This window comes from Martes martes (genome assembly GCF_963455335.1).
Source record: "Martes martes genome assembly, chromosome: 17".
NCBI lineage: Eukaryota > Metazoa > Chordata > Mammalia > Carnivora > Mustelidae > Martes > Martes martes.
The window spans coordinates 42,058,356-42,085,590 of NC_137905.1; the positions used below are offsets into that span (position 1 = coordinate 42,058,356).

At 57.9% G+C, this 27,235-nt stretch overlaps 1 protein-coding gene across 2 annotated transcripts; it reads left to right on the top strand.

The window, feature by feature from the left end:
• Window positions 1–1,236: 1,236 nt before the first annotated feature.
• On the top strand, window positions 1,237–25,779 carry GRAMD1A (GRAM domain containing 1A). Of its 2 annotated transcripts, none has more exons than XM_080828174.1 (20): window positions 1,237–1,379; window positions 2,197–2,512; window positions 11,983–12,193; window positions 12,282–12,302; window positions 12,769–12,853; window positions 12,992–13,095; window positions 13,171–13,266; window positions 14,032–14,112; window positions 17,099–17,211; window positions 17,383–17,533; window positions 18,098–18,296; window positions 19,245–19,388; window positions 21,003–21,121; window positions 21,210–21,352; window positions 21,770–21,873; window positions 21,960–22,133; window positions 22,214–22,301; window positions 23,421–23,528; window positions 23,612–23,732; window positions 25,330–25,779. In XM_080828174.1, the coding sequence occupies exons 2-20, from the start codon at window positions 2,247–2,249 to the stop codon at window positions 25,420–25,422; spliced, it is 2,421 nt and encodes an 806-aa protein (XP_080684300.1). In that variant the 5' UTR covers window positions 1,237–1,379; window positions 2,197–2,246; the 3' UTR covers window positions 25,423–25,779. The 2 variants fall into 2 exon arrangements, with proteins under 2 accessions (XP_080684300.1, XP_080684299.1); XM_080828173.1 differs by having other exon boundaries at window positions 1,262–1,379; window positions 25,413–25,779.
• Window positions 25,780–27,235: the final 1,456 nt, after the last annotated feature.

A 27,235-nucleotide genomic window follows, 5' to 3' on the forward strand; every position in this document is an offset into this window, starting at 1 on the left:
TTTTTTCCCCTTGGAACTTGACAAGCTGACTCTGGTCTAAGAGGAACAAGACAGGAAGTCCTGCTCACCAGACATCAAGATTTCCTTTAATGCTTAAGTAATGATGGCAATGTCTCATAGACTCAGGGCTGGACGGAAGATCCACAGAACTGACCTGAGCACCCAGAGACACACGTGCCCAGGGTGGGAGGGACGGGCCATCAGTAGGATGCTGGCTAACTGGGGAGTTGCCCCAAAATAACGCACCCGGGAACTTAGAGGGCAGCTTTATTCCTCAGAGCAGAAAGCCAGAAACAGCCTGCTGTCCACAGGCAGGGAAGACGGATACAGCAATGGTGGGCTGCTCCCCCAGGGGAAGGCAGCATTGTAGCAAAATTGGATGAAGGTAACTATCCCTGTGTGGCTGAACCTTAGAAATCATGCTGAGTGAGGAAAGCAAGTCACAGACACCACATGGTGTGGTTCCTTCGCAAGAAAGCTTGAGAGCAAGTAAAACTAAAAAAATGTATTGTTTAGGGACGCATACTGACGGGATTTGAAAAAATGGCTAAAAATGTGAGTGAATGAGAACTGTCAAGTGAGGGGTGATGGAGAGCTCTGGAAAGGAAATGGGGTAGGGTGGGGAGGGGCCTAAGGCAGTCACAAGGGTACTCACCAGGGATGTGCTGGTTCTCAAATTGGGTAGGGGGCTGTGGGGCTCATGTTGTTAGGCTTTATAACTCAAGTCTGTGATGCAGACACTTTTTTGTAAGTGTCAATTATTATGTAATAAAAAGGGGAAAGGAAACGAATAGTGTCCAGACCTAAGCCATGGAGAATACCGGTTTCTACAGACCAGGGAATGGAGAGGGTTGTTCATAAAAACGTCAGCTGGTGCTGCCAGTGAGGGAGGAGGAGAGCCGGAAACTGGGGCATCCCAGAGGCAGAGAGAACCTCCTAGAAGGATGACGGGTCTCCCAGGTTGTGGCTTCTAAGAGCAGGGCGGGAATAGGAGGACTGGAAAATGTCCCAGATTTGGTCCCTTAGGGGGCGGAGGCGCAGTTCTGGGGGAATAGTGCGGATGGACAGAAGCTACATTGTGACTGGCTGCCGGCCAACAGGAGAGGTGGGCCAGCAGAGGCTTGGGGTAGTCGAGAGGGAAAGGCAGGCTGGTTGACCTTAGCCTCCGCTGTGGGGTGGGTACCCCCACCCCCACTCCATCTCCTCTCCCAGGAACAGCTGGTCAGAGGGGAACACGACTCCGGCCGGACGTGCTATTCTGGACGCAAGGTTGTGACTCTTCGGTCCAGCCAGGACTCCTGGGGGGAGGAAAGGGCCTGGTCTCTTGTCCTTACTCTGGAAGTAGGAACCCTGTGGGGACAGGAGGAGGAAACCATAAGGTATGGATGTTGGGGTGCCTGGGACGGGCCCTGGGGTCCGGTTCTCTTCCACAAGCCGGGGAAACCCTCTCTGGGTCCCACAGGTCCTTCTTCCCTATTTCCTGGGCAGCCGGGCACCAAGCAGCCCTTTCTGTGTTCTGCTGTGTGGACAGAGAGAGACTGATTTGATGTCCCCGGACCCAGGTGGCTTGTCATACCACGGCCACAGTGCAAGAACTGGCCTTGCTTCCTCCCTGCTGAGGAGGCCACAGCTGGCCACCCTCCCTTTGTTTGCTCTGGGAGGGGTAACTGCTGAGCAAACAGGGAAGGGAAATCCCGGATTCTGTCTCCTCACCGTTACCCAGGCCCGGAGGCCTCTGGCTCCTTCCAGGCCTTGTTCGAGAGCGTGCGCGCGCGTGTGTGAGCGTGTGTGTGTGTGTGTGTGTGTGTGTAAGGGAGCTAGGGTCACTAGTGTATAGAAAACCCAGGGCTTGGCCTTGGCGAATGCTCAGACAAAATAAACCCCAACCCCAGGGGCATGAACAGATGGTCACTGGGCACTTACTGTGTACGGGGCCCTGGGCTGGGCACCCCACATGTCAGAGCTCTCTGATGCCGTCCAGCTACCAGAGGATGTGAGCATCAGGATCTCCAGTTTCCAGAAGAGGAAACTGAGGCCCGGGGTCCAGAAGAGAGGACCCTGACAGAGGTGGGAATCCCACTCAGACCTCTCTGACCCTCAGCTCGGCTGTCCTCTTAAGAGGAGCGGTGGGGGAGCGGTTGAGAGGCAGGATTAAACAGGGGCTCCCCCCTTCACTTCTCTTTTTTTCTCCTGCAGCGTCTGTGCCATTATCCACGGCCCCTGACTGAGCAGGCGGAGCCCTCCCCATGGCCGAGCTCCTGCCCCCGCTGCCTTGGCCCCCACTGGCTGAGGGTAGCACTGAGGATGCATCAGTGTCCCAGGCCAAGTGGCAGAGCCAGCAGCCAAAGGGTGGCGGGGCAGAGGGCCTGGCCCCTGAGCCCTGGAGGTTCCTAGAGGTGCCCTCCATTTACATCACACCATGCAGTGACGGGGAATCACCCCCGTGCACCCCGACCCCCCAACGCCTGCAGCTGCCGAGGACACCAGACCCGGACAGTCTATCCCAGGACAGGTCAGCCGGGTGTTGGGACAAAAAGAAGGTGCTCTCTCCCTCTCTGACACTGCTCCAGGGGGGGCTGACACTGTCTGGGTGCGGGAGCTGAAGGTCAGCTGGAACGTGGCCTTAGCCCCACATGGGGCCTGACCGGAGGTTGTGAAAGAGGCACATGAACAGAAAGAGGCATCTGGAAACATGTGATGGGACAAGGGCCCCTGAGCTCTCCGCACTCCATTGGACACTGCCTGCTAAGGGGGAAGGGGGGACACCCCCTTCGGCACACCCCGTGTTTTTCAAACTGTGGATCATGACCATTTAAGGACCATGAAACCAAGGTAGTATGTTGCGATGAGCACTTTTTCCAAACAGAAACAGGATAGAATTGGAAATACAGTCTGTGAGGTAGTAAGCGTAGTTTCCTGCAAATTTTGTGACGTCACATATATTTCTATATGTCACATAGAGTTTTTGTATAGGAAGCCAGTGTAAAAGGTATGTCTTGCTGCAGCTCATGGCGGGGTGGGGGGGCGGGGGAGAAAGAAGTAAACAAAACTTCTTCGAAGAGACAGCACCCCTGGCATGAGGAGACAGGAGCTGAAGGTTCAAGGCTGCAGAGGGAAAGAAGAAAGAATATACCAGGCCTGAGTAAAAACACCCAGTGTGGTGTCTTCCAATAATGGATGCTAGATAAGAGTGAAGGTTTATGAACTAGAGCTCTGTGTACCAGCATGGCGAAGTCTCAGAAACAATGATGATGGAGAAAGCAAGTTGCAAAATGATAACAGTAGGAGCCTAATAGTGTATCTTTTAAAAGGCATTAAACAATAGGGTATATTGTTGGTGGATCTATCCTGATACTAAAGCAGGATGGAAAAGTACACAGGAGGAACACACACCAGCTTCAGGGAGGTGGGTACCTTGGGCGCAGGAGCAGAGAAAGGAGGGATGGGAAGTTGGGACTTTGGCTGTGCCTGTAAAAGTTTATTTCTTTTAAAAAGGAAAAAAAAGATCTGAAATGAAATGGCAAAATGTCCACATCTATTGGATATGGACAGTGGGGATGACCGTTTTTTTTTTTTTTTTTCTGTTTGAAATAGTCTCTAATTAAAATTTTGTAAGTATTTCAAAAGAAGAAACAGGCCAAGAGAAGTACAGCTGACCCTTGAGCAATGCGGGTGTTAGGAGGCACTAACCCACTGTGCCGTCAAAAATCCAAGTGTAACCTTTGATTCCCCCGAAACTTAGCTACTAAGAGCCTACTGTTGGCCAGAAAGCTTACCTAGGACATAAGCAATCAATTAACACATATTTTGTATGTTATCTGTATTATATACTGTGTTTTTACAATAAAATAAGCTAGAGAAAAATATGTTTCTAAGAAAATCATAAAACAAAATACATGTGCAGCACGGTACTGTAAAAAAAAAGTCCATGTATAAATGGATTCAAACATATGTTGTTCAAGGGTCATCTGTATAAAGAGACCAGTGAGACAGAGGGAGATGGTGGAAGGAGTGCCTCTCTAAGATCTGAGAGAACGTCTATGCAGAGGGAACTGCAAATGCAAAGGCCCTGGGGCAGGAGTGTGTCTGGCGAAGCTAGGGAAGCTCAGCCAGCAGAGTGAATGCAAAAAGGGGAGAAGGAGGAGGCAAAGTCAGAATGGTGACAAGGACCACCCTTGGGCCTTGGTTGGACTTCCCAAGGGTGGTCCTTGTCACCATCTTGGGAGGACTTTGTTTTTATCTGGAGTGAGGTGGAGCCACAGGAGGGCTCTGAGCTGGGAGGACCCTAACCTAATTCAGGGGTTCATAGGTTCTCTCTGGCTGCAGGTGGGGAGCAGACTATAGGAGGTAGGATAGGAAGAGCCAAGGGACTGCTATGCTGTCCTGGACAGGGGCCGAACGAGCCAAGAGTTTAAATTCTGGAGAGATTTTATGCTTGGAGCGGCCAGGGATGGCTGAGAGATTGGATGTGGGTGTGAGGGCAAGAGAGGGGCCAGGAAAGATGAAGTTTGGGGCCTGCCAGTCACCAAAAGGAAGTAGAGTGGGGCTTATTGGGGGGCGGGGTGCTGCACAGGTGGGGAGAGGGATGGGAATGGACCTTTTTCAAGCAGTAGGACAGCATGTCAGAGGTAGGGGTGGGGCACAAGTCCCCGTACTGGGGTGCCTCTGGCTGAGAGCTGTGAGGCGGGACTCACATTTCCTGGCTTTCACACCAGCAGTCCAGGGACACCAACAGACTCAGACAGTCCCTGCAGGGCTGTGTCCAGCTCTGCAGCCTACCCCGGAGTGACCTGGGCCAAGTCACTTCCCGTCTTTGAGGCAGGGCTTCCCCACCTGTAAAAGGGCTGCTGTCCCCCACCCCCGCGCTGTCCCGCGGGAATGCCCCTTACCACAGAGTTGGTGAGATCTCCAGGGCCAGGGTGACTTGCCCAAGGTCATAGCACAGTTAAGAGCCAGGGAGGCTGGATTCTAATTTGGTCTGGCTAACGGGGACTGGGACGGAGAGAGGTCCCCAGACCTGGAGGACCTCCTGGGCCAACACTAGGTGAGGGGTGGGTGGGCGGAAACGCACCGGAGGACGGAGGCTGCCTCCGGGTCCCACCCCTTCCTGCCAGCGTTGGTTCCTCGATGCCCATAGCCCCCACCCCTCCGCTTCCCAGAATCTCCAACCAGCCGCCCACCCCACCCGCTCCAGCTCGTCCCCCCTCCCCCCCGTCTCCGGTTCCGCCCCGGGCGGCCGGCAGCTCCCGGCCAGGGGGCAGAAGGGGAGCTTAAGACCCTTTCCGGGTACCAGGGGAGAGGGTCGCGGCCCGAGCCAAGGCAGCTGCTATGGCCGCGTTTCATCTGAATCGAATCTGTTTCTCTTTCTGTCCCTCCCTCTCCTCTGTTCACTTCGCTGCCTCCTTCGATTTCCAGCGTCTCTCTTTTCCCTTCCTCTCTCCTGTTTCGGTATCTCCGGCGTCCCAGCCGCCCCTCTCGGTTCCCGGGAGCGCTCGCCCTCCCCCTGCGCCCCCGGCCCTGCGCCTCGAACTCTCGCTAGCCGCCTCTCTCCGGCCGTGCCCGTCGGCGCCCCTCCCCCTCACTCCCCGGGTCCGAGGGCCCTCCCGCCGCACCGCCCCCCTTCCCGCGCGGGCGGGGGCGGCGCCGTGACGCGACGGGGCGGGGGCGGGAAGGGTGCGCTGACGCTGCGGCGGCTCCCGCGGCTCCGGGGCTCCGGCCTTTGTGCGGGCGGCGGGCGGCGGCGGGCGGCGGCGGGCGGCGCGGGCGACGCGGTCGGGTGGGGGCGGCGGCCCCGGAAGGCGAGGCAGGTGCCCCGCGGGGACGCCCAGCTCAGCCCAGCCCCGCTCGGCCGGCCCAGCCCTGCGGCCGGGCGCGCCCGCCGCGCCGCATCCATGTTCGAGTAAGGACCGGGGCGGGGGCGCGGCGGGCGGGAGGACGCGGCCGGCCGGCCCGGGGCTGCGCGCGCGCTTGGCTCGGGGTCGGGGGAGGGTGGCGCGACCGGAGCGGTGGCGGAAGGGGGGCGGCGGTGGGCGCGACAGGGTGGGGGCGGGGAAGGGCCGGCGCTGCACTGGGGCCTCGGCGCTGACGGCGGGAGAGAGGTGGGGGGCGACCCAGGCTCGTCACCGCCTGGCGAGACGCGCCGGGGTGGCGGGGCTTTGGTGGGGGTCCCGGGCTCATCCGCGGGGAGCGGGGCCTGCGGGGGAGGGCTCCGGCCTAGCCAGACGCGGTCCGGGAGGCGAGGAGTGGGCGCGAGTCTGACCCCGGGCTTTGGGCTTGGGGTGCAGGCTAGGCGGACACAAGCCCCTCGCTGGCCCGCTCACAGGCCACGGAGCTCGGGAGCAGCCCCCATCCTGGCCTGGGCCCCCTCCCACCGCCTCTGTCTGTGGCGAGTCCCGGCGCCGCTGGTGGTGGGGGCTTCGTGGCCGGCCGGCCGGCCTTGTGCCTGAAATTCCCCAGGTCGTGGGGCCGGAATTGGCCTCCTCCCTGTCTGGGCCCGCTATGTTTTGGAGTCTCCATTGTAGATGTCTTGGAAGTGTGTGTCTGCGTGTCTGTATTCCTCCTATGCATCCTCTCTGGCTGTGTGTAATTTACGTCAGACTCCATCTGTGGCTCCATGTGTTACTGTAAATTTTCTGAGTATGTCTGATTGCGACTCCAGTTGTGTGTGTGTGTGTGTGTATGTGAGAGGCTCTGTGTGCGTGGCTGTGACCTTCTTTGGTTGTGTATGTGTGTGATGTGTTATCGCATCCCATCAGACCATGCATGTCTGCTTGTGACTTTGGAGTGTGTGTACATGTGTCTAGGTCTCCGAGTGTGCAGACAGCGGAGATCCTCCCTGATTGTGTGCGTGTCTGTGAAATTTGCTTCGGATAACATCTGTGGCTCCAGGCCTTTCCGTAAGTTGCCTGTGTGTCCAGTTGTGACTTGGTGGTATGTGGACACGGTGTTTACAGCTATCATCCTTTGTCTCTGTCTGTGCCTATAATTTATCTCTGAACACGTTCGCTCTTGGTGCAAATGTAAGTGACTTGTGTGTGTCCCTAGGTGACATTGTGTGTCCAGGGCCTGGGGTATATGGCTGGAACCCCCTGGGGCTGTGCCTGTAATTTACTTCTGATTACATCTTGGTGTGAAAGTTCCAGTGTGTCTCCGTAATCCGTAAGTGACAGTTCTGTTTGTGCCTGGGCTTCTGTGTGTATGCAGTGGAGACCCCCCGGGGCTTTGTATGTGTGAGAGCACAAGGAGAGATCCCTTGTGGCTCTTAGTGGGCACGGGACCCTCTTTCCTGAGACCTCGGGTGTACCCTTGACTGTTCGGAGCAGTAATGACTGACATTGTTCCCGTGCTACAGTTTATAAAGCACGTCCCACGCATTATTTCCATAGCTGGCCACTGTGTTGTTAAGCTGTGTCCGTGACCTCCTGGGTCCTTCATGGCTGTGTGAGTGTTTGGGTTCTCTGGCAACAACAGAGACTCCTGACACTTCCGTCCCTTGCCACGTTAGAGCAGTCCTTCACTGTGTCTTCCCCACACGCTGTGAACACCAGGAGAGCTGAGCTGACCCTACGGCTTGAATTTATCTACAGGGTACCTGCATCAGCTGAGTTCCTTTGTGACTGCTCTTTTACGTGTATGGCTGTCCCTGTAGAATGTGATTTGCTTTCACCTCTTCTCAGAGACTTTCTTATGGCCATCTGTGTGAATGTCATGTATCTGGAACTTTTTGTGGTTTCCGTGACCCTCTGCAGCTGCACGCATGCATCCTGGACAGGCGTGTGTGTGTAACTTCTGGGACTTTGTGACTGTAGCACACTTGTCATGTTGCAGCTGTGTGAATCTTTATTCTACAACCCTGCGGCTCTGGGTGCAAGGGTGACACACCTGTGGGAGCTCTGCTGTGAGGTGGATGGAGGGGGGAAACTTCTTGCAACAGTGGGGAAGTACCTTTTGCCTATACTGGTTGCGTGGGACCCATACCACGTTTCCCTTTTATGCACACCTGTGTGTGCACTGCCCCTGTTTGACCAGAGGGAGCTCTAGGCCTCTGTAGGCCCAGGTCCAAAGAAAGGTGTCTGCACTGGCAAAACCCTGTTTTCTTCCTAGTCCCTGCCCCCCATAACGGTCCTCCAGCCACAACGGGCTCCTCCCTTCCCTCTGTAGCAGCCTGCCTGGTTGGGCAGCCTCAGGGCTGTGCCTGCTCTCGAACACTTCCTCTTCCTTCTACAGAAAAGCAAGATCTGGGGGACATAGGCCCTGCCCTGTCTGTGTGTTATCAGGCCTGTCCTTAGGTACCCTCCTGTAGGCCCGTGGCCGTGGGAGAGTAGGGCAGGTGGAGAAGGCATCTGCATTTCAGGCTAGAGAGGTGAGAATATGGGGCAGGGGAGGAAAGTGGTCACCCCCTCCTTCAGAATTCCTCCATAGCTCACCAGTGCCCTCAGGGGGAAGCCCAAACTCCTGACCTGGGCCTGAGGGGCCTGGAGGGGGGTGACCTGTGCCCTCCTGTCCTCCTTCCCCTGCCCTGCTGGCCACCTCACTCCTCAGACCTGCCAGGCTCAGTCCTGTCCCTGAATGCCACACCCCTGTCCCTAACACAGTCTTCCCCTGTGTTTTGGCTAAGCTACTCTTCATCCTCGGTCTGAGCTCAAGTGTGCCCTGCGCCCCACCCACCCAGCCACTTAGCCCTCCTTTGTTTCCATGGTGCTCAAACTTGAACGCACTTTCCCGTCCTGGGCCCCGCCCCCAGAGGTCTGCTTTGGGTCGCACAAGCCCCAGAGCTGCCTGTGTGGCTCGTGTGGGGGTGCCTGAGCTCAGTGTCTCCATTTGACACGTGTTCTTGTTTTGCTCATCTCGGTTCCCCAACTGGAATGTGTCAGGTCCCTGCAGGCCGGGACGGTATCTGTTTTGTTCACTTCCGTGTCCCCAGCGCCTAGCGTAGGGCACGTCCTTAATCCGTACTTAGCGTGTGCAGGATGGAGATTGGGGTCAGTGTGGGCCCCGCACCCTGGGCCAAGGTGTGTGTGTGGTCCCCGTCGGGGTCAGCGTTGGCCTCTTGAGCACAGGTGCGCTGGGGCAGGGGCAGGACCTTGGCCTCGGTTTTAGTCCCACAGAACCTACTGATCAAACCAGAGTGCGTCCCTCATGCTGGGATTTATGTGCCCTTGACATTGAACAACGCAGGGGTGAGGGGTGCTGACCTGCCCTGCAATTGAAAATCAGTGTGTCCCTTCCAGCTCCCCCAAAACTTAGCTCCTCATCGTTTACTGATGACCAGAAGCTTTATTGATACCATGAGCCGTCAGTGAACACGTTTTTTGGTATACTATCTGTATTATGTACTGTGTCACAATAAAGTAATCTAGACAAAATGGTATTAAGAAAATCATGAAGAAAATACCTTTAGAAGACTGTATCGTATTTATTGAATACAATTTCCATTTAAGTGGACCCACACAGCTCAAACCTGTGCTGTTCAAGGGTCAGCTGTCTGTTACCTCGCTTTCTCTCCCAGAAACCCCGTGAGGCGATGCCATTAGTCCCACCGTGGTCAGGAAGAAAATGAGGCACAGGTGCAGACACTTGCCCTCAAGCCACACGGGGAGCAAGTGGCTGGGGTTTGCTGAGGGTTGGGCAAGTCTCACACCTACTTGAATCCCGGTCCCGTGAGGGGTGGGAGAGGGGCGCTCAGCTGGTCGGTCCACAGGAGCAAATGGTCCGTGCCCCAGCCTCCTTCTAGATAGCAGGGAGGCAGCTGGTAACAAACCCCCAACCCCCATGGGGGCGCAGAGAGGGACAGGACTGCAGGTCAGGTGCAGGAAGTGCTGTGGAAAGAGATGAAGAGGGATAGGGATCGGGAGGTGGGAGTGTGGTTTGAATAGAGAAGCGAGGAAGCCGAGTCAGAGAAGTGTCCACTGAGCAGGGACGTGAAGGAGGTGAGTGAGGGAGCTCATCTGGGTAGAGGAATGGGCAAGGCAGGAGCTGGGGAAGAGTGAGCAAGGGGTTGATGAGAGGGTCCAGAGGCTCATTTCGCTGGAGTCAGGTGCAGCGGGCCCAGGGTGGGGGTTCCCCAACCCAACTCAGGTATTCACAGGCCCCCGATGGCCACGGGTGGGGAGCAGAGTGGGGGATGGGTGTTGGGGAGACCTGGGAGAAGCCAGCTCCAGGCATCCCGGGGGGGGGGGGGAGGCTGTGACAGTGGCCCAGATCACCACCTATTTCATTTATTTACTTATTTATTTTATTCCACAAACTCATTTCCTAAGTGTGACTGGAATGCCTACCCTAGGTCCTGGCCTGGGCAGTACCAGGGACAGAGCGGTGACCAGGACCTTGCTGTTGGGGAGCTCACAGACCTGTGGGGGACACGGAGCTGTCGTCTGACAAGTGACCGGCCAGAAGGAGTCGGGGCTGGGGTGGGGGTTGCAGAGGCAGAGTGCAGGAGAGTGGTTAGCGACAGGATGGGAGCTGCCAGGGGTCCCTAGGGAGGCACAACAGGGAAGCCCTGTCCGAGAGGGAGGGGTGGCGTCCAAGAGCCCTGGGAGAGGCACACGAATTCGCCAGACGGAGAAGGCCAGGGGCAGTCTGCAGCGAGGGAACGGCATATGCTGGAGCTTGGAGGCAAGAGAGAGAAGTTTGAGGAGCCCCAGGTGGTCCAGGGACCCCCATCTGCCCCCACCCCCCTGAGAGGCGATGGAGGCCACTGAGGTAGAGTCGTGCCCTGGCTTCAAGCAGCGGTGCATCCTGGGACTGGTGGTTGGTGGCCTCGCGTCCTGGCTTCTACTCCAGGAAGCAGGGATGGCGATACCGTCACATGTCCAGGGTTGCCTGAGGAATACGTAATCGTACGGGGAGCTTGCCAGCATCTTGGTACAGCGCCAGCAAGTGTCCCTCTGCTGCTCCCGCTCTAGCCAGCGCAGGGCATGCCTGCGGTCACCGATGTTTCTTGAGAGTTCGCTCCGTGTTGGGTACAGTGTTGAGTGCCAGGAACACAGTGGTGACTAAGACCTCCTTAGTTCACAGCTGGAGGCAACAATAGGCAAAATGAGTAGGCGGATGGGATGAGTCCAGGTGGTGTGAAGTTTGCCTCGGGGGCTGGGTCCCCAGGGAAAGAGGAGCATTTGAGCCAAGTAAGACCCTGGTTGCCTGGGACACGGAAGGCCATTCCAGGCAGAGGGAACAGAAGTGCAGAGGCCTTGATGTGGGAATGCAGTGGGTGAGCTTAGGGACAAAAGGGGGCTGGGGGTGGGGGGCTGAAGTGGAGGGTATGAGCCACACCAGGGCCTGGGGTGATGAGGTGAGGACTTGGCCTTTACCTGGAGTACGGTGCAGCCCGGAGAGGCTCTGACCCAGAAGGGCCCTGACCTGAGTCAGGTTCACAGGCTCCCTCTGGTGTAGGGGGCTGACTGCCGGGGGGCAGTGTTGGGGACAGGGAACCCAGGGAGACTGCTGTGATGTCCCGGGTGGGGGGGGCGGCGAGGATGGAGGCTGGGCCAGGGTGCAGGAGCAGGGGAAATGTGTGTAATAGAAGTAACAGAAGTAGATTTTGGAGGTAGAGCAGGTGGGACTTGCTAGTGGATCAGAAGTGAAGAGTGAACGAGAAGCAAACGAAGCACGTGCTTAGGGTTTTAGCTCCAGCAAGTGAGTGGGGAGGGGCTGCTCAAATATTTATGAATGAATTAATAATTTTAAAAATAGCGATCTTCTTGAGAGTTTAACTATGCCAGGCGCTACTAGAAGCACCTTACACATAGTGTTTCACTGAACCGCCCTGACAAGCAGACGAGGACATGTCCTTACCACCCATGGGTCAGAGCCGAAGTCACAGATGTGCAGAGTGTTAGGGAGCTGCTCGCTTGGTCACGCAGCTGGAAGTGGAGTCAAATGGGTGGGTGGGATCCATGGGCTGATATGTGGGCCTCCTAAAACAGACCCGTCCCCACACCCAGCCTGTTTCCCGCCAATGCCCCTCTTTTTCTCCTCCCCCAGCACCACCCCCCACTCCGGTCGGAGCACGCCAAGCAGCTCCCCATCTCTCCGTAAGCGGCTGCAGCTCTTGCCCTCGAGCCGACCCCCACCTGAGCCTGAACCAGGCACCATGGTGGAGAAGGGGTCAGACAGCTCCTCAGAGAAGGGTGGGGTGCCTGGGACACCCAGCACCCAGAGCCTGGGCAGCCGGAACTTCATCCGCAATAGCAAGGTCGGTGCAAGCCCAGGGGGGTAGGGAGACAGGTTGAAGGGCAAGGGGATTTAGGGGCTCATTCTGACTCTGTTCCTTTCTCTTGCAGAAGATGCAGAGCTGGTACAGTGTAAGTATTGGGCAGGGGGGCTGGAGGGGAGAGAGGGAGGGGGACAGGTGCCGGGCCCGGAGCCCTAGGCTGCAGCAGGCAAGGAATTAGGTGCCGGGGTCAGCAGACCTAGGGTCACATCCTGGGCTGCCGCTTACTTCCTGTGTGTCCTTGAGTGAGTTGCTTAACTTCTCTGGGCCGGTCTCTGGAGACACTGTCCCAGCCTCACAAAGCTGAAGGGAACTCTTGCTAAGAGTCAGTGATGCCAGTGGGTCCCTGGCACAGGCTTACGTGGAAATCAGTAAACGACCGTTCTCCTGCTGGCTAATCTCGTGGAGGGGCCAGGGAAGGCAGCCGGTAGCTAGACTTGAAGCCTCCAAGAGCTGGCTGGGGGCTGAGAAGCCTGAAGGGCTTCTGGGCACTTTGTGGGGCACAAGTACAGGGGTGTGAACCCCCAGTTGGCTTCTTACCTCCCCACCTCCTCCAGATGCTGAGCCCCACATACAAACAGCGGAACGAGGACTTCCGGAAACTGTTCAGCAAGCTCCCGGAGGCCGAACGCCTCATCGTGGGTAAGTCCGGCTGCACAGACCCCGTCCCCGGGCCGGGCCCCGGTTCCCTCGCGCTGCCCTCCCGCCTCTCCTGCTCGCGCTGGCAGGCACAGCGTGTGTGACTCGGGTGTCTGCCGTCTCTCCCCTCGGCCGCCTCAGATTACTCCTGTGCCTTGCAGCGCGAGATCCTCCTCCAAGGCCGCCTCTACCTCTCCGAGAACTGGATCTGCTTCTACAGCAACATCTTCCGCTGGGAAACAACAGTGAGCCGACTTGGGGATGAGGAGGGGTGGGCGGATTGGACCCGGGGCCTCTTCTGACTGGCCTCTCGTCTTCAGATTTCCATCCAGTTGAAGGAAGTGACCTGTCTGAAGAAGGAGAAGACAGCCAAGCTGATCCCCAATGCCATCCAGATCTGCACTGAGAGCGAGAAGGTGAGCCGGAGGACCTGCTCGGGGGCTGTGGGCACCGGCCTCAGCCAGCCCCTCCTGCCCCAAGCCCTGTTTATTCTGCACGCTAAGCTCTCAGAATCCCTTGCTTTCTGTCTATTCCCCTGCCACCCCTACTGCCCTGGCCTAGGCTCCCATCACCTCTGACCCAGACCCCCCTGCACCAGCCCCTCCTGTCAGTGCCAGTGGTCTGCCCTCCCCTCACCCCCACCCAGCTGCCCAGGGATCATATTAATAGTAGAATTCTTCCCTCCCACATACCTATCAACTCAGATGTCCCCTCTCCTTGGAAGCCTTCCCTGACACTCTGTTCTATCCTGATGATTGTTGCCTCGTGGTCCCAAGATGGCTGCCTGACACCAGTGACTCAGACAGGAAGGGAATGGGGGGGAGACATCCCAGCAGACTTCCCTTTGTGGAATTAGGTGACCATCCCTCCTGGTCAAAGGAGACTAGAAGAGTACTCTGGGCTTCTCCCCGAACAGCCCACCCATCTGGGCTGTGCCTGTCTCCTGCCCTGGACTGGGAGCTTGGGGGCTGGGGCCAGGGGCCATCACCTCATCATGGGGACTCCAGCATCATCTGGTGCCAGGCTGGGCACAGGATAAACATTCCGTGGAGTGAATGAAGGGACGAATGAATGGATACATCAGGATGGAGATCCAGGCGCAAAGTGCGGGTGGCGACCGAGCTTCCCCTCCCTCGGGCCACGTCTGCCCCCGCACGCTCACAGGTCCCTCTCTCCTGCAGCATTTCTTCACCTCCTTCGGGGCCCGGGACCGCTGCTTCCTCCTCATCTTCCGCCTCTGGCAGAATGCACTGCTTGAAAAGGTGGGTCTGGGTGAGAGTGGATTGGAGGTTGAGGTAGGGGGGGATCCTGGAGCCAGGAGATCCGAACTGGGGGAGTTGGAGGGCCCCTTCACTCCCCTACATAGGCACAGGCCTGCCTTGTGTGCAGCTTCCTGCCTAGACTTGGGCAGGGACCACCACGGGCCCCGGTGCCTGGCCCTGCGCCCGCAGACCTATATCCGTGTCTCTGTGGCCCTTGCTTCACCGCCGCAAATGCAGAATGCTCTGAAAATGAGAAGGTGCCGTTGTGTGTGCTGTAGCAAGGTCCGGCCCCGAGCTGACATCGTTGTTTCTAGTCTGTGTCAGCACTCTCTAATAGAACTTTCCGCTGTGATCAAAGTATTCTCCATCTGTGCTGTCAAAATATGGCAGCTGCTGGCCACATGGGCCTGTTGAACTCTCAGAAAGTGGATAGGGTAGCTGGAGAGCTGCGTTTTTCACTTCATTTCATTTTGATTTGCTTAAACGGCTACACGTGCTTTGTGGACAGCACAGGCCTACGTTTACCTCCGTGTGACCGTTCGTATGTTTTAGGACAAAAAATATTGACATGTTCGACCGGGGTGCATCTTAGATGTGATCGTAATTCAACATAAAGTTATCGTATCTGTTCAATATTGAATATGCCAGTGATTTTCAAACTCTGTAGCTTCCGGAACCCTCTTTAAAATAATGGTAGACTCTCCACAGAGCTTTTGTTTAAGGGGGTTAGATCTACCAATAGTTACTGTATTAGAAATTGAAACTGGGGAATTCTTAACCACAAGAATACATGAGCACACACTACATGAGCCCCCAGAAAAAGACAGTGTCACGTGTCACGTAGCCTCTGGAAAAGTCCACTGTACACTAGTGTGAGAATAAAAGTGAAAAAGGCAAGAAGTATCTTATACTACTAGTAACACTTAGCCACACTTATGAAAATAATTTTGGCGGCATGGACCTCCTGAAAGGCTTGGTGGATCCCCAGGAATCCTTGGCCACCCTTGGAGAACCTTTGATATGTTGTGCATTGTGTGCTAAATATAATATAGTCATCATTATTGGTCCTATGTTATTACATGCAGTACAGGCACTGCCTTATCTTACCTAGATCTGCAACTTTCTTAATCTTGACATATGTCTTGCCCCAAGACATTTTGTGTAAGGGCTTTTAGACATGGTGTATTCCGATGGCCTACCATGGGCTGGCCCACAGGCTCCCCAAGCCGGCTGTGGTTGCATGAGTTTATACAGTCGGCTGCAAGTCACAGAAAGTCACAGAAAACTCATTCACATGTGCTTTAAGCAAACAGACACTGAATTACTTCCTGAGTAATAATAGTAGCTAATATTTTGGGTGCTGCTGGGTGCCAGGCACTGCTCTGAGCATTACATGCAGTAATTCACTTTGTCTTCACAACCACCCTGGGAGGCAGCTATCTGTTTCACCAGTGAAGCGTGGAGGGATAGCCTTGCCCGTGGTCATGAGGGTTTTCATGTGGCAGAGCTGGGGTTGTGGCCCGTGGCAGTTAGGTCTGGAGGCAGGCAGCCCAGGGCGGGTTTGAGGGCTCTCCCCTGCAACACCTATGCCGTAAGGACCCCAGCTCTTGTTTATTCTTCCACACTGTCTGCCTTCTGCATGTTGATGTTTTATCCACATGTTTGTTGCCTCATGGTTACAAGATGGCTGCCACAGCCCTAGACATCATGCCCTCCGTCACATAAGTGCCCAAACGTGAAGGAGAAAATGGGTGGGTAGAAAAGGCACTTTCCTTTTTCAGGGAAGGAAAACCCCCCTTTAAGCCAATTGCTCTTTGCATGTCTTTGGCTAGAACTGGCTAAAGGACCACCTCAGTTGCAAAGGAAAGATGGAAAATTTGGTGTAAACCAGTTATAATTTATCCCTAGGGCTGGGGAAGATTTTTGCCCCGAACAAATTGGGTTTCTGCTGGCGGGGAGGGAGGATGGCTGGATGTCATGGGCATGGTCCGTGTCTGCGACTATTGGCCGGCAGCACCAAGCAGGCCAAACCTGCTTTCCAGCTGTGCCACACTCCTGTTCTGTCCCCTCGGGGGCAGCTCCAGCTGTGCTCATCCTTAGAGGTGATGGTGCTGGAGCAGGAGTCCAAGAGAGGGTCACGGCCTCCAGGGAGGGGGAGGGCAGGGGAGGGTTCAACGTTCAAGCCCTGGAGCCAGACTGCCGGGGTTGGGGTTTCCGCTCCATCACCGAGGAGCTGAGTGACCCGGAGCAAGTCACTGAACGCCATCAGAGAGGGCCGTTCCCTACTTCATAGCAGCCAGAGCTGGGCCCAGAATAAGTGCTCACTCAGCTCTCGTGAGGCAGGCTGGCCCAGCGGTCAGTGACAAGGTGCAAGAGCAGTCCCCGCACCCCCACTCCCCGGGGGTCACATCTCGCCACTGCCACTCGAGCACCTCTGTGCCTCAGCATCATTGCCTTCAAACAGTGATGTTAGCGCTTTATAGAATTGTTGTAGAGGATTCAGTGAGTTTGCCCACAGGAAGCCTGGTAACAGCACGGTGGCTGGCTGCCTTGCTGCTGGGCTGTCACGGCTCTTCTGTCCCAGGCCTCCAGCCACTGTGGCCAGGAGCACTTAAGAAAGCAGTCCCGGGCAGGACGGCATGGCGGATGGGAGTGTTGGCTCTGGAGTCCGGCTGGGTGTAGAACCCTGAGTTGCCCCAGGTCGCTTGTGGGATCTCGAGCATGTGACTTCCACTCCCCCGGCCTCATCTTCTCCTCTGTAAATCTGGGAATGCTACCCAGTGGAGGTGGGAGTCTTGTGAGGACCTAAGGGGACAGTCCTAAGCACCCTGAGTCCTGGTGAGGGGGCAGATGGAACTGGATGGGGGACGCTGCTGCCCCCTTGTGGACAAGACGGGAATGCTGTCCTGAGGGCTAGCAGGGCTGGGACTGGGAAGGGCTCTGGGCCCAGGGAAGTGGAGGCCAACCCCATGTTCTGTCTGCCCAGACGCTGAGCCCCCGTGAGCTCTGGCACTTGGTACATCAGTGCTATGGCTCCGAGCTGGGCCTCACCAGCGAGGATGAGGACTATGTCTGCCCCTTGCAGCTGAATGGTCTAGGGTGAGTCAGAGGTTGGTGGCTGGTTCTCGGGGTGGGGGGGGAGACGACGGGCTGTGTGTGCAGAGCTCCTGGAGTCCCAGGTGGACTGAGGTGGGCATACAGTCTGGGAGACCAGGAGGGTGTGTGGGGTGCAAAGATACAGCAGTCCCATACCCTCCCTTTCCCCCACAGGAGCTCCAAGGAAGTGGGAGACGTGATCGCCCTGAGTGACATCACCCCCTCAGGGGCAGCTGACAACAGCCAGGAGCCAAGCCCGGTGGGCTCGCGCCGTGGTCGCATAACCCCCAACCTTTCCCGAGCCAGCAGCGATGCAGACCATGGGGTGAGCAGAGAATGGGGCTGAGAGTGGATGCTGATGGCTAGAGACAGAGGACAGGGTGTGTGGGGGGGCTGTCAGGGAGAGGAACAAACTGAGAGGTGGGGGGGAGGCGGGGAGGGGACGGACAGAGGGCCAGAGAAGAGGATGGACAGAGGGATGAGATGGAGCTAAGATGGGCGAAGGAAATTGAGTGAGAGAGGGGAAAGGGCAGAAGACAGGAAGACACTGAGACAGAAGAAGCAAGACTTGGGTGGATGGATGGATGGATGGATGGATGGAACAGAGCTGGACAGACAAGGCACAGAAGGATAGACAGAAGGGCAGAAGAGGCGTGAGAAGGCTTATGGCCCAGGCACCCAGGACAGGCCTGGTAGGGGCTAAGAGGGCCCTCACCTGGACAGCCCCAGGGCCCCTTGTGGCTCGGCTGGAAGCTTCGTGCACACACGAACCCCCAGCATCGAGTTTCCTCCAGTCTCAAATCCTTATGGCCAATGTGGGCACACGGGGCGGGGGAGCCCTCGGGCTGGAATGGAGGGGGCCAGAGCTGGAGTCAGCCTTTCTCTGCAGGCAGAGGAGGACAAGGAGGAGCAGACGGACACCCAGCCAGATGCCTCCTCCAGCCAGACCGTGACCCCGGTGGCCGAACCACCGAGCACTGAGCCGACCCCACCTGAGGGGCCCACCTCCCTGGGCCCCTTGGACCTGCTGCGCAGTGAGGAGCTGTTGACGGACACGAGCAACTCTTCCTCGTCCACAGGGGAGGAAGGTGAGGCAGGTGGCCCCAGGCATTTGCTTCGCTTCCACGGGACAGCCCTTGCTCAGATTGGCGTCAGCATGGGATTAGCTGGCTCCCAGGACTAAAAAATCCAGGGGGTGCAGGCATTCAGATGGTGCTGTTAGAAGTCTGTCTGTCTAGCTCTGGCTCGAAGGCAGCAGACCGGATGGGTAAGAGCACAGACTGTGAGGCCAGACTGCCGGGGCCCAAATGCTGGCCACACTGCCTCCTAGCTGGGTAACGTAGGCAAATTATTTAACCCTTCGAGCCTCATTTTTCTCATCCGAAAAATGGGGTTAGCAATAATCCTGCCCACTTCATGGGATCGATGTTAAGAGAATGAAAGTGAGTTAATGTTTGTAAAGTGCTCAGGCCCATCAGTGCTGGCTCTTGTTATTACTCTTTCCATTTCCCATGTGCCGGCTTCCTTCTTAGGTAGCCTCCATTCTTAGGTGGGGGGGCACAGAGAGCCCCAACCCACCCTCCCCCTGCCAAGCCTAGCAGGGAGAAAGCATGCTTTTCCCACCAGAGGCACCAGAAGCACTAGGGTTGGCTCTGATTGGTCCACCTTGGAGCCCAGGCCTGCCCCTGAACCAATCATGGCAGCTGAGAGCCCAGGCTGATCAGGAGCATCACAGGCCCACCCCTGTGATGCCAGTGACAGCAGCCCTCTGGGCCCGGGCGTGTGCTGCTCCATGAACCGATCACAGTGGCTCTGGCTGGCTGAGTGGGGGGACACATGCCTGCCCTAAAGCCACCCCTGGGACAGAAAGGGGCCAAGCGGTGCTCCAGTCAGCATCCACCCCAGCCCGCAAGGATGGGGCTGCGCTTGCACTGCGCGAGGCCTGGGAGTGGAGAGGAGCGGTCACCCAATGGAAACCGAGGCGCTGCTCCAAGGAGGGAGTAATGCAGCCCCCGCCGTCCTTCTCTGTCCCCCAGCTGACCTGGCCGCCCTGCTGCCCGACCTCTCCGGCCGGCTCCTCATCAACTCCGTCTTCCACGTGGGAGCCGAGAGGCTGCAGCAGATGCTCTTCTCAGACTCGCCCTTCCTGCAGGGCTTTCTGCAGCAGTGCAAGTTTACAGGTCAGGAGGGCCGAGCTCCCCTGGCTGCAGGGGAGGGGTGGGGGGCAGAAGCAGGAGACCAGCAAGCCCTGCGGAGCAGATGTGGCCCCGGGGGGCAGTGGGCAAGTGAGAAGCCATATCCGTGAGACTGGACCGGACGGGCTCTGCCTCCTAACTAGCTGAGTGGCCTCGGGCAGGGTTCTGAGCCTCTCTGCCTCAGTTTCTTCCTCCGTCTATATGTCCGGGGCATGATAACAGTCCCTGCCAGGTCTCCTGAGAGCTGTATGAGTTGATAACCAGACACTGCTAGGAGCAGTGGTATACAGTAAGCACTTAATAAACACAAGTTGACGATCACACATTCAGTGGCCGCCCTGTCAGATTTGTGCAGAGGCCAGGACAGACGAAGTTGAGAATCTAGTGAGAACGACAGTAAACAGACACACAAATAAGTCACAGATGTGCGGGCACAGAGTGCCAGAGTGGTGTCTGTGACCTGAGGGGTCTCAGGAGAAGCTGCTGGAAGGATGTGACGAAGGAACCAAGGCGTGAAGGAGGAGCTCTTCTGGGGAAAGGCGAGGAGATGGGAGAGAAACCCAGGAGGCCAGCGGGGTACCTGCAAAGGCCCTGAGGCTGGGGGCAGACACTGGGAGAATCTCTTGATGCTGGGCCTCTGTGGCCATGTGTGGCGAGGTGAAGCCACAGTGCCAGGTGACATGGAAGGGTTCACGGTGGGACAAGCTGAACGGCTCAGGAGTCTGTGGAAGGGATTCAAGCAGGGGAGGGGCTAGCCAGTTGGTCGTCTTTCCTCTGTTTCTTTTTTTTGTGTTGATGAAAATGAGTCAGATAGAATCCTCTGCAGAATGAGTGAGAACGTGCCTTGGTTTGGGGACCCACAGCCCTCCAAATCTATGCTCATGTCCTGGAAGGACAGGCACATCAGACTGAGGAACTCAGATTCTGTCCGGAGGCCCTGGAGAGCCATGGACTGTTCTAGGCAGGTTAGGGGCAGGGGCAGGCTTGGCTTTAAGAAGCTACGCCGGGACCTCAGAGGTGGAGACCGAGGCCAGAAACTCAGGGGGGCCAGAGTGGGACCCTGGGCAGGCAGGGATGGACTGAACCAGGAGCAATGCTCAGTTCAAGTGAACACAAAGGGGAGGGAGTGTCCAGGGCAGGGCCCAGGGCTCTGGAGGAGTCTGGAGTATGGTGGGGTCACCCCTGCCCTGGGACCCCGAGAGAAAGGGGGATGCCGAGGCCAGTGTGGAACTTCCTGGGTGTGAGGCATCTGGGGAACTTCCGAGGGAAGGTGTTCAGGAGGTCACAGAACCCTAGGTCTGAGGCTCATGGGAGAAACCAGGACTGGTACAGAAAGGGAAAGTGAGGCTGCAGAAGCGGATGAGATGGCCCCAGGATGAGTGACAAGCATAGGGAAGAGAGAGGTCCCAGCTTGGAGTCTTACCAACATCCGAAGTTTTAGGGCTCCAGAAGGAAGGATGGGGCATGGGGGCAGGGTGGGTTTGGGGGCGAGTTCCCAGAGCACTGGAACTGTACAAAAAAGGTTAGTTCCCACAGCCTGTGGGCAGAAGACTGGAGAATGGTGTCCTCATTCTGTCCCTTCCTCCCTGCCTCTCACAGATGTGACCTTGAGTCCCTGGAGTGGCGACAACAAGTGCCACCAGCGCCGAGTGCTGACGTACACCATCCCCATCAGCAACCCCCTAGGCCCCAAGAGCGCCTCCGTGGTGGAGACACAGGTGGACCGGGGCGGAGGGCAGAGTGGCAGGCCGGGCAGCCCGGGCTGGCTTGGGGGGGCCCTGACTCCCTCCTCCCTCCTCCCCACAGACACTGTTCCGGCGTGGCCCCCAGGCGGGCGGCTGCGTGGTGGACTCCGAGGTGCTGACCCAGGGCATCCCATACCAGGACTACTTCTACACTGCCCACCGCTACTGCATCCTGGGCCTTGCCCGCAACAAGGCCCGGCTGCGGTGAGCAGCGGCCCGGCCCCTCCCCTGACAGAGTCCCCTCCCTCGGGGAGAGGTGGCAGAACACCCCAAGGGCTTTGGCCTGAGCTAACGGGCCCAGAGCCACCATCCACCAGGATGAGGAAAGGGGCAAGGGACAGGTTTGGGGGAAGATGAGCTCAGTTTGGGGTGGGCTGAACTGTCTTTTGGACCCCGGGTGGAGCTGGGGCACAGCAGCAAGACGGAAGAATCCCGGCCAGGTGCGGGCTCCGCTGCGGGGGGCGCGGGGCATTGCTAAGTCTGGGAGACTTGCCAAGGTGTGTTGGTTTGGCCTATGGGTGACAAGGGATCCTCTCTGAATTGGGGGAAGGAAAGAACCCCCTTGGAATGGTCGGAGTCAGACCCTGACCACCCCCACTGCCCCGTCCCCCGCGACCCCAGGGTGTCCTCTGAGATCCGCTACCGGAAGCAGCCCTGGAGCCTCGTGAAGTCCCTCATCGAGAAGAACTCCTGGAGCGGCATCGAAGATTACTTCCACCACCTGGGTAGGGGGAGGTCGGCCCGGCTGCGGATGGGGTGGTGGCCCAGCTGGCCGGGTGCAGCCACGCAGAGGCCCCTCCTGTGTTCACAGAGCGGGAGCTTGCCAAGGCGGAGAAGCTGTCCCTGGAGGAAGGCGGGAAGGACGCGCGCGGACTGCTGTCAGGCCTGCGGCGACGCAAGCGGCCCCTGAGCTGGAGGGGTCACGGCGACGGGCCCCAGCACCCGGACCCAGACCCCTGCGCCCGGGCAGGCATGCACACCTCAGGTGTGTCTCCTTGGGCCGGGCCGGGGCCCTGGTGGGTGTGCTGGGATGGCTCTGTCTGATGGCACGGCGCTCTCCTTCAGGTTCCCTCAGCTCTCGCTTCTCGGAACCGTCCGCAGACCCAGGCCCCGGGGCAGGCGTCCCCAGCGCCCTGGTTCTCATCAGCGTGGTGTGAGTAAGGGGCCGGGGCTGTGGGGTCAGACAGGCCTGGATCTGCATTCTGGCTGTGTGACCTCAGGCAGGCGTCTGGCCTCTCTGGGCTTCTCTGGGCATCTAGTGGAGTGGGAGCGTGGGCTCACTTTTTAGCATAGTGGAGATGGAGGGAGAGGATGTTTGGAATGTGCCCAGTGTGTGGTAGAGAAGTCTGTCCTGCTGGGAGAGCGAGGCCCTGAGGGCTCTGCAGCTCTGGGAGGTCAGAGGAGCCTGACGTCCTGGGGGCAGGGAGGGCTTTCTGGGTGAGCAGGCACCCAGCGGAGGTAGAATGAGGGGAACCGGGAGAGATCTGGGGAAAAAGCACTGTCACACATCTCAGTCCTATTTTCTGTGTCCAGCCCTAAGCTGGGGGACACTGGGGACACAGAACTGACTAGAAACCTGACAGCAGGCCAGGGTGCTGGGGGACAGGGCCGGGACGGGGAGGCTGCGGGAGGCTGGGGAAGGCTGGGGAAGGCTTCCCAGAAAAGCAGAGGATTCCTGAGCTGAGACCACAGAGGGTGAAGCAGGGAGACCCAGGAGCACATAGGCCAGGGATAGGGGAGGTGGGGACAGGAAACTCTGAGGACGTGGAAGTGAGGTCCGACCTTCCGGCAGACCCTGCAGGCGAGAGTCAGCTCGGTCACACACTCAGCCTCTCTGGGCCTCAGTTTCCCGGTGCCTGAAGTCCGGAGCGGGGCCGTGTGGCACACTCAAGGAGGGGCGGGGCAGGCTCTCACCTCTTTTGTATTCCTGTTGCTGCCTCCCCAGGATCTGTGTGAGGTAGGGCCCTGCTTCCTGCACCCCCACCCCTCTCCCCTCAACCTCCAGCTGCAGCCCCTTCTCCCTGCCCTGAGCCCGCAGCTCTCCTAGCCAGGCAGCCTGCTGTGGCCCTCAGGGGCGAGGCCTGGATGTGATCCCTGACTTTGCTGCTTAGGGACTATGTGACCATAGGCATGTCAGTCACCCTCTCTGATTCCACTTTCTCCTCTGGAAAGTGGGGTGATCGTGGTGCCCCTTTGTGGTTTGGTTGTGTGGGTGCTGCTGACCTAGGAGAGCCTCTGTGTCCTGACACTGACCTCTGACCCCTGCCCTCAGCCTCATCGTCCTCATCGCCCTCAACGTCCTCCTCTTTTACCGCCTCTGGTCCCTGGAGAGAACGGCCCACACCTTCGAGTCCTGGCACAGTCTGGCCCTGGCCAAGGGGTGAGTGGGGGGCCCGAGGGGGCTGGGGACTTGGGCGGGTTGGGCGAGGCCGCCGCCCCGCTCAGGCCCTGCGCCCCCTGCAGCAAGTTACCCCAGACGGCCACGGAGTGGGCGGAGATCCTCGCCCTCCAGAAGCAGTTCCACAGCGTCGAGGTGCACAAGTGGAGGCAGATCCTTCGGGCGTCCGTGGAACTCCTCGACGAGGTGCGGCTGTGGGGCTGCGGGGCCCTGGGTTCGGATCCCGGTGTGTGGTAGATACCTCTGGGCCTCAGTTTCTTCCTTTGTACAAGGAGGCAGCCAGTCCTAGTCTCCAGCTCCCAGGGTTGCTGGAAAAATGGAAGAAAGAGGTGGCTTACAGCCAAGGAAAAATGTCCACGGTGTCTGACTTCAGGCATGGCTGGGTCCAGCCACCCCCATGCCATCTCCTGACTCTGCCCACCACCAGGGTTGGCTTTGTTTGGCAGTGTCCTACCCTCTGCCCTTGACCAAGGTGGCAGCTGCCGCTCCGGCTGACACGCAAAGGAAAGGGCTCGTTCTCACTGGCCGCTGGGCTCGCCGGTCCATCCCTGAACCCATCACAGTGGCTGGGGGCAGGCGAGGCTTGGTCCTTGAACCCCACCCCCACATGAGGGGTCACATGAGGGTGGGAAAGAGTTCCTCCCAAGGATACCTTTTACGAGGAGGGTCTCGTCTCCAGAAGGGGTTGCCCCGAACATTGTCTGTAGTACGGTGGCTGCATCTCTGCAGACGGCCACGTTCAAGTTCCAATGTGTGACGTTGTACGAGTGACTACACCATTGCCAGCCTTGGCTTCCTCCTCTGTACATGCTGTTACCTCAAAGACGGGCGTGAAGATCAAATGAGTTAACATTGGAATAGTGCTCGTAGTAAACACTGCGTGTGTCTCTGCGGTTATTAGCCTGAGCCCAGTGCCCGCGCACAGTAGGAGCTCTGTTAATGTGGTGGTGGGTCAGCACAAAGGTCAGGTACTAAGCGGGTGCCTAGGGTGGGAGGGGGAGGGGTGGGAAGCGGAGGAGCGGCTGGCATTGGCTGGGTGCCCAAGCATATCAGAGCCCGAGTTGGGGCTTGATGGCGAAATTGTGTGTGGTCACCGGAGACCAGAATGTGGAGCCCACCTCGGGGGGCTTTGTTGCACCCTGAAACCAGGCTGGTGGGGAAAGGCTCGTGCTGGGAAGGCTGCGCAGAACAGAGCAGGAGGGGCTCGAGGCTGGGGTCATATCACCCGGAGAGGGATGGCATGGCCTCCCCATCCTAAGTTAAATTCTGATTATTTCCCTCTTAAATTGCCAAGGGTGCAGAGTTGACACCACAGATTCATTTACCGCAGACTCAGATGGAGCTGGGCTGTCCCGTGAGCCAGTTTGCTCCTCCAGGCCAGCCTGTGTTGCCCCCCATCTAAGAGAGGGGGGCTAAGGTCTGAGAAGCCCAGACTTCCCCAAGGTCACACAGCAGGGAGTAAGAAGAGCTCCTGTGCCAAGTGCTAGGTGTTCGGCCATCAGAGCCCTGAACTTGTCCTGTGATCTTTCAGCTGGGGAGCCTGGGACAGTTTGGGGCTTGCCCAAGACCACCCAGTACATAGCAGGAGTGTGCCCGGAACCTGGGCCATTGGGACCCCTTCCTTCACCAGCGTCTTACAAGTTAAACTTGGGGCAGTACGGTCCACTGTTTTCCCGGGGTGACCTTGGTTGGGGACATGACCTCTTTGGAGCCTCCCCAGTTCCTCAACGGCGGGAAACCCTGCCAGCACTCACCTCCCACCCTGCCTACTTCTTCCTCCCAGATGAAGTTCTCACTGGAGAAGCTGCATCAAGGTATCACTGTCTCGGACCCTCCCTTCGACTCCCAGCCACGGCCTGATGACAGCTTCTCCTGAGGAACCCCAGCCCCACGGCCGACCCCCCTAACGGACAGACGGACACAGAGCCTCGGTGGCCACTGCTGGCACGGTGTGAGCGCCGGGACCCTCCCGCCCACCCCTCCCCGTGGCCCAGCCAGGGGCCACACAGACATGGGGACCACAGAACCGAGATGCACTTTAGACCAGCGTGTGCAAGTCCAGCTGCTGTCACCGGCCCAACCAGGGAGCTGGCCTGGCCCCCCGCTAACTTATTTTGCCCAGCTGGGGTTGTGGGGGGCGCCTCTGGGGTGCACGATTCCCTCAGCTCTGGGTTTAATGTATTATATTTATTTGGGGCCGACGGAAAGCCCCAATAAAGGGTTGGAAACAGCTGTGGCTGTGCCTGCAGGGTCCCCGGGAGTGGGCAGGGGTCTCCTGTTGCGCTGGAAGGGGGAATCTGTCCATTTTCCGGGGGCCCAAGTCACTCACACGATCTGGGATTCTTCAGCATCTTCCACGGGCTTTGTGTCTTCGGGGTCCAGTGTCAGGGCTGTGAGGGCAGACGCAGGCGCCTGGAGGCCTGGGTTCAGATCCTACCCCTGATCCTTAGCGGTCACGTAACCCAGGTCAGGCCCTCTGAGCTTCCCGGTTTCCCCTTCTGTAAAATGGGCACAAGAGCGGCACTTGTCTCCCGGGGTCCTTAGAAGTGAATAGTCCTACACCCCCCGAGTTTCTGAGTCAGCAGCTCTGGGGTGGGCTGAGAGTGTGCACTTCTGACAAGCTCCCGGATCCCACTTCGCGAGCCACTCTTACAAGCGCTGCGTTAATGAGTGTGGCGCCTCACAACGGGGCCTGGTGCAGAGTGAGTATTCAGCTGATGTTCTCTCATTGTGGAAGAATTGGGGGGGAGAGGAAAGTGACTCCTGTAGTAAGCACCAAATGGGGACCAGACTTTGTGGCAAGGTCTGGTGCTCGTTTAAGTCTCATGGTGACTCCGTGAGATGGGGGGAGGCAGATAGATATGTGTCTGAGGCCACTGCAGACCTGTCCCTGGTGTCTCCACACTTAGATGCAAGGTCCTGTCCCCTGCAGGACCCTACCACGGCCTGTACAGGTTGAGGCCATCTGGAACCATCTTGCCAATGAGGAAATGGGCTTAGAAGCCAAGTCTCTGGTCCAGGTAGAACCCAGGTGTGTCTCATTCAGCCCTGTTCTGGTAGCAGAATGAGTGAGAGATAAGGAGAGACCTTTGACGTGTCACAGGCTGTGAGAAACTTCTTAATAAGTGGCTTGTGACAGAGGACTGTAGGGAGGGGGTTGGATGGAGGTGGGAGGGACCACGAGTGGCAAAGGGCCAAGCCAGCCTCCCCTCTAGTTATGTGATCACGGCAAGTTACCCACTCTGGGCTTCCGTTTCCCATACCTGTTAACTGGGAATAGTGACAAAGGCCACCCTGTAGGAAGAATTGAGTTAATATTAGTAAAGTGCTGAGAACAGCACCAAGCCCATGGTAGCTGCTCAGTGAACACCAGCTTGTAAGGCTGTGAGTGGGTGCCCTTGCCCAGTGCCTAAGGCCTGTCCTCACTGCCACTGCTAGGGGGAGGGCTCGTTACAGCAAGAGAGTTATTTTCTGCAAGGCAATTTCACAGCCCAGGAAGTGTTGGCACAGAGGCCCAGACCACAAAGGTGTCCAGTGTCCCCGGCTTCCTGTTTCTCCTTCCTGTTTCTCTGCCTCAAGCCTGCCCCAAGCCTGCCCCACACCCTGGTTCCTCTTGCTCAGTGGGACTGGGTCAGGGGGATCCTGGAACTTCACTGTACCCAGAACTGGAGGCCAGGACCCGAGCAGCC

Coding starts and splice junctions, on each gene's coding strand:
- GRAMD1A (XM_080828173.1), top strand. CDS start 2,247: ATGGCCGAGCTCCTGCCCCCGCTGCCTTGGCCCCCACTGGCTGAGGGT. Junction 21,874..21,959: donor AGATTACTTCCACCACCTGG/GTAGGGGGAGGT, acceptor CTGTGTTCACAG/AGCGGGAGCTTGCCAAGGCG. Junction 23,733..25,412: donor CCGTGGAACTCCTCGACGAG/GTGCGGCTGTGG, acceptor GCCTGATGACAG/CTTCTCCTGAGGAACCCCAG.